The sequence below is a fragment of the Tyto alba genome, unplaced genomic scaffold, assembly GCF_018691265.1.
Source record: "Tyto alba isolate M040663 unplaced genomic scaffold, T.alba_DEE_v4.0 Super-Scaffold_9, whole genome shotgun sequence".
Taxonomy (NCBI): domain Eukaryota; kingdom Metazoa; phylum Chordata; class Aves; order Strigiformes; family Tytonidae; genus Tyto; species Tyto alba.
In genome coordinates this window covers 23355977-23367209 of record NW_024881330.1, presented here as the reverse complement: position 1 = coordinate 23367209, position 11233 = coordinate 23355977, and the positions used below count along the sequence as shown (strand labels likewise).

Sequence of the window (11233 nt, the reverse complement as noted above, 5' to 3'; positions counted from 1 at the left end):
AAGAGCCTACTCAGCCATCACACTAATTACACCAATAGTGACAAAAACATTATAAACTGACATGTAAATACTTTCCCCTCCTCTAACATCATAGCACCATTTCTAATTAACTAGCCCCTTTGTGCCCTAACACTTTCAGTCTGAGGGGAAAAAAAAAAAAGCATGTATGCAAAACATCTCCAGATTCTCAGTGCCCGTTCAAACTGGCTCACTAAAGTTTTAAATACTAAGAGAACACTGCAAAAGCAAGGAATTACACTGAAGATTTTTTTTTTTTTTGCCCTTATAATTCAAGGTTTCAGTAGTGAGTTTATTACCCACAGATAATTCATTGTGAAAGAGAGTATCTCAACTAAATTATCACAGGTCTTCTTCTCTTATTTTCTCAAATACACAGTTGTCTTCATTTGGCCGAACCAAAAAGCTTTTCCTTGATATAAAATCCGAATGAACTACCTGCAATGGAACAAATAAACGGTTAAAAGAGTATATGCATTTCAGTAACTATAGGTAGATACAAATATAAGCTAGAAAGTCTGACATGATACTGCTCAGGTACAGTGGTTGATCTCTTTGTAAGAGATTTCAGAGAGAATAATTTAGGGTTTTTTTCTGCTGGAATAGGACACAAGAACAGTTGTTTCTACTCTTAAGGCTTATTATTGCAATATACTAAATATGGTGCAGGTTGAAGGGCAGTTCTAAATGTGCTGACATGTTATTTGGCATTGTAGTGACCACAAGGACATACGTACAGGTACTCTAACTGCCTACTAGGCCTTCTGAATTAGATTGTCTACTGTTAATTACACATTCTTAACTTTAACCATAACACCTGCATTAATGACACCTTTCATCTCTACTTTTCCTAAAAGGTACCACATACCATGTGAAACTTCCTAACACCACATCACCTGGCAGGTATAAGCAGGCAAACTATAAGCACCCAAGGTGTAAGCAGGCAAACTATACTGTTCCATTGCATGTATCTGCAGTTTTCTGTTGTACTAGGAATATATATGGCAAAGATTTTTCTTCTCCCTCTTGCAACATGGTATTTTGATACGTATATGTAAAGTAAATGTCCTGAAAAACCCTACTGAAAGTGTTTATCACAGAGCTATGGCAACCATACTGCAATAACTAACATTAAGGTGTTAGGAAAGTAGAACCAAATTTTGCATAGATTATCTCTGTAGAAGTTTTCATACCTGTTTTTTCAAGATTTCTAAAAGACGTAACAGCAGAATTGCCTAGATGAAGGCACAGTCTACAGCACAGCCTCACTATCTACAAAGTCCACCTATTGTACAATAGTTAAATTATTATCTCAATTCGAAAGATTGGTTTTGATTTTCTGAATAAATCTTACTGCTGCACAAGATTCTCTATTCAAACAAGAATTTACAGGCTGTTATGCCAATCTAGTAGTATCAGTATACTCCTACAGGATGACAAAGAAAATCAAAGTTAAGTTTTTCTTCTCATGAGTCAGCAGAAAATATTTGGTGTAACTTGTCAAAGTCTTTGGACAGCAGGCAGTTAAACTTTCCATCAACTTGGAGCAAAGACTTGCAAGACTCTGAGGGATACTAATGGCAAAATTATAAAAACCCAACTCAACACTTTTTCAATTGAGAATGTACAAAGATACACTTTTAACACATTTTCAAAGCATTTTGCAAAGAGAAACAGAGGAATAGGAAAGGGGAGCCTTAAGAACCTTGATATTACAATCACACATTTAGAAGTTAGCTAAGCACGGTTTAAGTTTTTATATTAATTCTCCATTTAATAACACAGCTTGGTACATGAAGGTCTAAACCACTTTAAACTTGCTGTATAAAATGAAGCATGGTGTGCCATATGATCACTGTTTAATGCAACAGCATACCTTGACTTGCTTTAACTCCACTCTAATTATCAGCTGTAATTTTCTTAGCTCACTGCATTTCATAGCAGCAGCCAGACACTGCACCAGCCAGACACAGCTGATAAGCTCAGTGGTTTTACATTGCTCTGTCCAAGGCTGCTCTCCTCACGAAAATTCATAGGGAGCATTCACAGTCCATCTTGCTCAGTTGAGGAGGTATGTTAGAATATGTTCACGTCGGAACAATTGCCTTGAGCCCAGAGTGCCACGCAGCTTAGCCCTTGCTAAAGCTCTACCAGAGGCCACTGAACCGCATCCTTCAGTGTTCACCACAGATGCAAGTTTATTCAGAGTGTTGTCTCCCTTCTTATAATTTCCAAGTTATTTGTGGATACTGAAGGCCACAACCAACCGAGAATCTTGTCTCCAGCAGTGACAAGTACAGAGCACTTCAAAGAAAGGGGCAAGAAAACCCACCACACAGGTTAATCAATTTGCTTATTGAAGAGCAGTTAGTGATTGGTTTTGTGCTGTTTCTGAAGATATAGCAACATTACTTTTTTTCTGAATTCAGATTAGATTTTGGTTTTCTCTTTTGAAAATATTTTCCCTTTGGCCAATCAATAGAGGTATTTATTTTCATTCACTTTACATTATTCCCTTTCCATTTATTTATTATTGCGTATTCAACAAGTGATCTGGAATAACAACATCTTTTAGCCATTTAGCTATTCGGGAACTATTAACTATGAATACTGATTCCAGCAAATGAATTTGGAATTACAGCTTTTACATATCTATACATATACATTCCTATCACATAACAGGTAAAATTTTGAAAAACGGTACAACTCCAAAATATAGGGGAAAATGAATTCATAAACAAACCCAGTGTGGAATCCAAGTACAAGTCTGTAAACTACATCAGCAGTGGCATGTGGATATACACACTTGCTCTCTCTCGATATTATGGCTTTCTGTAAACTTCAAATGTATCATTCAGAAACACTAGCAAAAAGCAAATAAAACGAAGCAAGTTGTAACTAAACCCACCACACTAAAATAAAATTTTTATTCAGACATGTTTCTAGCCCCCTTCTTCCTCCCAAAATTCAAGTTCAGCTCCTTGTCCTACCCAAAGAAGTTCCTATTAAATTTACTATGAGTCTCCCTAACCAGAAAAGGAGGTTGGGCTAAACACTGCTAAGCAAGACACACTGTATTTACATTTTGGAGACACTCTCTCACTACTAACCTGCTTTTGTTGGATGCTGGATTTCTTACTATTTTTTGTGGATTCAGGCATCTTGATCTCCTAAGAAAATTGAAAAATTTAAACTTACAATAAGCTTAAATGCTCTCCCAACTACTCTAGCAAAAAAAGCTGAGCAAATCACCATTCAGTTAAACCCAGCAGAAACAGTATAGGAAATGAACTGGTACATTTACCATTCTCTCATATTTCTGTTTTAGTCCAAGCTACCCGAATATTTAAGTACTGAATGTTCATCACCATAATTAGAGGTTCACTGTACTTCCATTACAAATCAACTTAGAATGAAAGAGATCAAGTCTTTTCCAAAATTAATATTGATATTTTCATCTGAATCGCTTATAGTTTAAAGCTATGAAATAACATGCTGTTCATTGCCCCATTGCTCACTGTAACCAGCATGGGTCTAGAAGATCACACACATTCCTTTTTTATCTTCAGAAGTTTTCAGTTAGCAGACATTCAAAGTCTTTAGATGTCACAAGGTTAAACAAAGGCATTATTAATGCTGGAAATTATTTTTTAAAATAACAAGTATCTAAACATATTTTCAGCCTTAAGACCTACACAAAAGACAGAAGTATTTTAGCAACAAATCAGATTTTTATTTTATTAACACTTCTATTTAAAACCAAAAAGTTTCTTGGTGTGAATGTCACAGATCTCAAATTGGTCTAACAGATGCAGCAGATGGAGCAAGCAAGTGAGGTGGTGAAAAAGTAAAAGCCAGAAATGGATACAACAGGGTAGTGCAGAACATACAAAAATTATCTTGGATATCCTTTATCATATCCAGCAAAAATTAAAGTCAAGGAGAAAGAATGCAAAACAGATTATTAAAACTGCAATGATAAACCATCTTTAACATTCAGAATATTATTTCAGTAAAACTGAGCAAATGTACTCTTTAGCCAATTAATTCTGTACTGAAATGTTGGAACATGCAAGATCCTTTTCCTCAGTAGGACTTCTCAGCACATTTGAAAGAATGATAGAGTAGCAGGCTTATTTCTTTTAAATACACATTCAGATACCAACATACATCCAATGCTCACCATTTCTTGGCCTTCTTTGGCTGCCTTCATCTGTTCCAATATCATTTTCTTCAAGCAGCTACTGAGCAAAAAGGCCTAAGGAAGATATACCAGAGAATGTTCTGATTTCTTCTATTAAAAGATGTACTCGACTCTTCCATTCCTCATTTACCAGAAGGTTACAGTCCCTAACTACTGAACTATTACTTCCCTAATTCAGTTAATTTTACTCTGTGCTTAACATCTTCACAGTGCACCAAACTAGCTGCCATTGCTGAAAGCTCAGCCTCAGCATGACTAACCCTCACAGCACTGCTCAGAGTGGAGAATAAGAGTTTTTATGACTGGTTTTGCGAGGCAAGTTATTCTCTCTAGTTGTCTGTGGCTCCTACCTTAAAGGCTACCAAATTACACCAAAGGCTAAGTAAGGTTAATCAAATGTGGCACTACCGGCATCAAAACCACTTCAACAAATGAAGCAAGCGGGAGTTCACAGGCCTTCAGCACTGCTGAAGAATCAAACCCCTGGCGATTACACAAGATGGCTGCAACTGTTTGTAGAGCAGCTCAGAGTTGCATCTTGCACAGCTAATAGGAACAGACCAGTACGCATTCATCCCACACATCAGGTATCTAGCAGAGGCACCTCCGAGGGGAATGGAGTTGTTCCGAGTTCCCTATGCTGTCCGATGAGCATGTACACCTCCCTGGAATAATGCAGCCCAAGTGAAGGTCTGAATTGCACCCTGGAGATGCACCTTACTGCTTACTCTACAAAGTGAAGCATTTCAGGTAGGGCATCAAGCACTGAGAGGTGAATCCAAGACAAAATATCCTATGAGATCCGTGATGGAGGGGGGAGCCATCACTGACTAAGCTCCAAATCATCCAGTCTTTCCACTGTCTGCAGTGGGCTCCTGGATCAAACCCTTGTTTCTTCCACACAGCAGCACCTTTCCTGTCTTTAGCTCTTCCTTACACTTCTGAGGAAAGTGGGATGCAGGTTTTCTAATCAACAAGTCACTACATCAAGCACAACCCTAATAGATTTCACAGAAGAATTAAAACTGAAGTAATTCTAGTTTTTTTTGTTCTCCAACAGCACAGAAACTAGAAAACATACTGCTTATGGCTCACGTTCTCAAAAAAATTAAGCATGGCAGGAAATTAACATTTACTAAATAGCTGTATGAACTGCATCACCACCTCAGAATTCAGAATTCATATGTGAAAAATTAAACATTTTGATTCTATTTCAGAAATCCTGTCTGCTGCTGAGTGGGTCTCAGAGGCAAGAGAAACAGTTTACTTGGATAACAGGCTCTATACTTTTTATAGAAGCTCTGTACCTAAACTGAGACTGGTGCTGTCTTCAATACTGCAGAGTCTAGATTATTTGCTAGGCAGCACAACCACAGATGGATGACTTGAATTCTTGGATACCTTTCGCTTTAAAGAGCTGGCTGAAAATAGTGGGAGGAATGGCACTCTATAAAAGTCTTATTTAAGAATTATTTATATGTTAAAAAATACTTCTGATGTCACATATTCACACTCTCTGTTAATCTGTGTTAATATGGTATCTATTTATATTTGAACAATAGGATTTATTGTGGAAAATGGAAACCCTTTACCTGAGGTGGGTCTGACCAATTGATGATTTTAGATACTTACTGAGTAAATAAAAAGCACCTCTCCACACTCCATTCCAGGCTTGCTGCTGAGTGCTAGACATTTCTCTTAAATGGAATTAAAAAAAAAAAAAAAAAAAAAAAGATAAAATCCTCTTCCCCTTATGTTAGAAACCCAGACACTCTTCCCCATGTGACTCTATCCCTAGGCTAACCTGCTTGAAAGCATAGCCACTGCACTCTGGTGCAGATGGACTAGCCACTTTTAAAGATGCCCTGTGGCTGTTTGATTACATTTTCCTCTGATCCTTTCCTAAAAGGACTGAGAACTAACCTGTTTTGTGTACAAAATTATCCACTGCCATGTGCCTGAATCATTGTACTCAAATCTGAGCTCCAAAGTGTCATCTTCACCACCCTTTGTAGCACCCTGAAAAAGAAAAACAAACAGAAAACCCTACAACTGACAAATGAACAGAAGAAACAGTTAAAAACAGCTTTAAGGTGTTCAGCCTGACATCAGAATTAGTCAATTAGATTCATTTTATACAGTATATGAAACAAAACAGCTGAAGATCTGTACCAGAACACTTCTCCTGGGGGAGGAAGTAAGTGGGAGGCAGGAAGGGGGAGTCTTTACAAGCATAAGGCTGGCTAAAGCAGTTCTTTCACTCCCATACAAAACTGACAACTCTACCTCCAACAGGAAAGGAAAGGGGCAGGTAAAGTATGACATGGAATATATACACAGGAGGGAGAAGACATAGCAGAGTAAGGCTACATAGTTTACTGATGTAAAGGCTGCCAAGGGAATATGTTTCAGAAGAGGTTTGAAGGGCAATATGGGCAAATGGAAGGGACCTAAACCAGACCATCCTCTTCTCCCCAGACCTGCCCTTCCCTGACAACCTTAGTTTTCATGAAGAGAAAGTGAATTCAGATACAGAGCCATTGAAGTACTTACAAGAAAAGCAACCTGCCACCTTCTTAACCTGTTGATTTTAAAGCTGACCTCTTTGATTTGGTTAGTAGGCAGTTTTATGCAGCAGTTAATCTCGTTATTGCCAACATAGATGTCAGCTGAGCAGCCTTCTTCTGGGTAGTCACAAATGCAAGGATCAAGCCGTACGTATCCATAGAACTGCACTTCTCTCATCAGCTCCAGGAACTGCATCAAAAAGGCAGAACTAAAGTGATTTGCTGTAAAGGCAAGTGAAATCTAGTGATTGGGGGGGGCAGAGGAGTGTGAAAAAAAAAAAATGCTAACAAGGCATATCTTTTAGGTTCCTAATACTCTTTTTACCTGGGAGGACACAGATTCACCATAATATGTCAGTGTTCGATTCAGAGAATAGTGCTCACAAGTCCAATCTCAGAAGCGTGGTTTCCACCCACCCCACCCCGCCGATATGATGGGCTGGATCTTTTGGATACTTTTCAGATGTGATGATGGGAATAAAGCTAATCAGTAAGAAGTACTGAGAACAGCAGTCCTTGTAGTCTGAATTTCCATCTGATTTCTTAAACTGGATGACAAACCTTTGCTAAACCTTAAGTTTAGCAAATAGAGGCTAGGATTCAGTCAAAAACATCTCACTAGCTCTTGGGATCCAAGTCATTCTGTTGGGCTATTTTAAAATGCTATCAGAGATGAGAACCTCCTTTTCTATTTGGTGGCTCAGCATCTGACCAGGAGCTGGGAGACCTGAGTTTCTAGTTCAAACCACTCCACAAAACCATATCCTATTTTTAAAGTCACAGCCCCTAGTATCATTGCTTCAAAACCCACTGCTTTGATCTGTTTATATTGTTTTTAAAGTACCATTTTACCTTTGTTTTGTTTGCATTTTTTTGTAGAAATTCAAGTTCCTGCATCTGCCCTTCTGTTGGTTTAACCCAATTCCTCTTAACTTCCTGGATTGCCTTAAAAGAATTTTTTTTTAAATAGCAAAAAAGTCAACAAAAATGTATTTCCTTTCACACACAAACATTCAGAAACACACAGAGAAAGCCTTTTTTTTGTTTTTGTTTTTAAACGAGGCCTTTGATTTTCGGTCAAGTTCACTCTATACTGTTCTTCCATCCTGAATCAATAGATTCCAAAGCTAGTACAACTCAACACACCTACAGTTCAGAAATTAAATGCTCTCATATCATGGCAGAGGGCCTACATAGAGACATACAGACACATACACACACTTGAAAATAGAGTAGACTAATACCTAAATATGTCCTTTTTATGCAATATTTTTCCCATGCACAAAACACAGATAAGTTAGAATCCCTAGTACATGAGTTTGAAGGAAAAAAACCCCACCATAACATGATAATCAACAGCTATACCCAGCACTTAGAAAAGCGCAATAAAGCAGTGCTAAACAGAAACCATTTATACAAATTCTTGAAATGTTTGTAAAAGATTAAATTAATGTGGGAAAGTTAACTTTTAAAATTATAGAGACCTTTCAGTTTTACCTGCATATATAGCAAATTCAATGAAGCTCTACAATCCATCAGCAGCGTATCAAGAGAAGGATCCATATACCTTTTCCAAGCCAAGGGAAAAAAAGAAATAAAATATGAAGATATGCTTCTAATTATGGCATTTTTACGTTTCAGCTAAATATGATGGGAGCACAACCCAGAAAGATCCCATTACTCACCAGACTAAAAAAAAAAAAAGGCAAACCGAAAAACAGTTGTGGCCTTGAAACATACACTAGACTCATTCTTTAAACATTGTAGCAGAATGGAAATACACTAAACTCAGGTTATCCAATCTCTCTACTTTGATTTTGGTAGTACCAAACATAACAGTTACAATTCAGAACTAAAACTTTCCTCTTCCTCTCACAGAATTGGCGGTTTGTCTACATAAAAGTTGGTAAGACCCTCAGAGCATCCACTGCCATGCCGCAGTGCTGACATACCAGACCTAGCCTCAAGCTAGCTAGCTGCAGTACCAACTACTGCAGAACTGCTGCAGGACCAGAGCAGTACAGCAAAGCAAGTTAAATACTGTTAGCCAAGTGCCATGCTGCAACAGCTAGCTTGAACCACTTTATTTAAAGCAGCTTGGGTAAGTCTACATGACAGCCCGGACAGAGCAGGGCTGGCTCCATGGCTAGTACAGCTGTATTGCTCATGTCGCACAGGCGATACGCTTCCTGCAGCGCACAAACAACCCCAGGACTGCCGTTTCCTACCTCTGGGCTTTGAAGCAGCACTAGATGGAGAAGTATCTACTCAGACAGCTGCTTTGTCATGGCTTAGAACCACACAGTTCTTTCATTAGGCTGCTAGGTTCTGCAGTTTATAAGGGCACACACAGGGAAACAGAGAAAACTTTGTAGATGCCAAGGCCTAGCCTAGTAGATTTAAAGCAGACAAGTTCCAAGCATCAAGCAGCGGGTTTCTGTATCCCCTCAAGCCATGCAACCTTGCTTGGTGCCACCAAAAAGCATGGTCTGTTCTTCCTCTTCTGTTCCCAACTATGGTCCTTGCTCTAACATTCATCTGATGCAGCCAATACAACTCACTAAACATGGGAAAAAAACAAAAACAAACAAACAAACAAAAACAAAACAAAAAACAAACCCCAAACCTATTCCCTTCCCTCCCCTCCTTTTTTTTTTTTCTTCCATCCATTGTAAGGAGAATTAGACCAGACCACAACCACAGCAGAGCCATTAGACTGGCTCAGCTATACTGCCTAACTGCACCCTCAGGGCACTGTTTGACAAGCAGGACTCTGGCACCAGACTCCCTGTCCTGGGGCTTTATCCTCACCCACAAGTTAGCACAACTACTTGCTGCACAGCAAGCAAGACTGGGGGACTGATCCAGGCCAAAAATAGGCCAGCAAAACCAAAGTAAAAATAAACAGCCAGCAACTTATTTTTAGTCCAGTTAGCTCACCAGTCCAGTTCATCACATCTGCCCACACAGTTCTATCAGCATAATTGAGGAGGACCCCAAGGTGTGAGCAAATAAAAGGAGAAGAGTTCTCTGCTGCTTATGCCAGGCCACTTGCCAAAAGAAATGCTCAAGCTATGGCTTCAGGCATTATTATACAGAAATGACCACTTCAGATAAAAAGTAATCCATCTCCACCCAGAGTTGCAGCTTGCAACTCAGAACTCAAAGTCCTCTTCTGTAATATTTACAGGTAAATTCCCATTTGTGGCCACTGAATTATGCAGGTATAAAAATTAGGAGGCAAGCAGCCACAAAGCACCCCTCTATAGATTTTGAAAAAGATGGGGAGTAAATAGCTAAATACAGTAAAGGACGCTTCCAGAATACCACAGTGACAACATTTAAAAACATGCAGGGCCACAGAAACCAGTCAATTCCAATAACAAATTGGCTTCAGAGAAAACGAGTCAACTGCTGAGGCTTGAAGACTTTAAGTCGTTAAAGGGACTTCTGTTTATAGCAGTTGTCATGAATCTTGGTAGCTTCTCTTAAGCTTCTTGCTCACCACTTTCTGATCCCAAGCTTACAGTCCAACTCTTTCATGCTCTGAAGACTCACATAAGGAAGTTCAAATTCTGCCAATTTTTTCACCACTGGAAAAAGAAGAAAAACCACAGAGACATTTGGTGAAATCTAGTGAAATAGCCCAGCTACTTTCACACATCAGTTAGTGCTGGTTAGGAATGTGCTTTTGGAGAAGAAAACTTTAATATTACTTTCTGAGAGAAAGTAAGGTGAAAGGTTTGTTATTCTTCTCACTTCTCTGAGTCTAAACTTACATAACTATTACTTACAGAATATCTCTACTCCCTTAGACTATACTTTTCTAGAATATCCTTCACTCAAAGCACAGCTAAGCAGGATAGAAGTTTCTGCATTTAAAGGATGTGTGAATGCAAGCTTCCAGGATTGGTGCTTTTCTTGAACAGAACACCAGACAAGAGCAGTATAACTAATGTACAGAAAAAAAAAAAAAAAAAAAAAAAGCATGTCACTCTTCAGAGGTCACTACTTTCCTGCTCACTTAAAAAAAAAAAGCCTAAAGGCCCAAACCTGTAAGCATTTATTTCTAAGCCAGTACCACAATTCAGCAGAACACTTAAACATATGATTTTAAATACGTGAGCATCTAAATATTTTTTGGCAGTGGACTGTGGGTTACATTTGGACTTGACGTATTTAGGAGGAATATCAAAGATGTATAGAAATGTAATCAACTGAAAAACTTTTCTATTCTCCTGTGTATCTGATTGTATCACAATACAAAGCAAAAAATAAATCCATCTGCAATAGCAGTAGAAGGGTATATAACCTGGTATATCCAGACACATTTGAGACATAGTAACAGCCAGGGATTCTGTGTACTCAGATACCTTTCACAGCCAGAGAGAAGGGGGCAGGGAAACAATAAATACAATAGACACAGGCAGTAAGGTTCCTACCC

At 38.6% G+C, this 11233-nt stretch overlaps 1 protein-coding gene across 5 annotated transcripts in view; it reads right to left on the bottom strand.

Moving 5' to 3' along the window:
- Positions 1 to 250: 250 nt before the first annotated feature.
- SNX31 (sorting nexin 31) overlaps positions 251 to 11233 on the bottom strand; it is a 29799-nt gene continuing 18816 nt past the window's right edge. For 4 of the 5 annotated variants that reach the window (XM_042786078.1, XM_042786080.1, XM_042786081.1 and 1 more), the window contains 8 exons: positions 10295 to 10382; positions 8287 to 8356; positions 7642 to 7734; positions 6776 to 6979; positions 6146 to 6241; positions 4202 to 4276; positions 3129 to 3188; positions 251 to 456 (listed from right to left, as the gene is read on the bottom strand). In XM_042786078.1, coding sequence (XP_042642012.1) covers positions 361 to 456; positions 3129 to 3188; positions 4202 to 4276; positions 6146 to 6241; positions 6776 to 6979; positions 7642 to 7734; positions 8287 to 8356; positions 10295 to 10382 — 782 coding nt within the window. In that variant the 3' untranslated portion in view covers positions 251 to 360. The remainder of the gene's footprint in view (positions 457 to 3128; positions 3189 to 4201; positions 4277 to 6145; positions 6242 to 6775; positions 6980 to 7641; positions 7735 to 8286; positions 8357 to 10294; positions 10383 to 11233) is intronic. The other variant, XM_042786079.1, reaches the window with a different exon arrangement.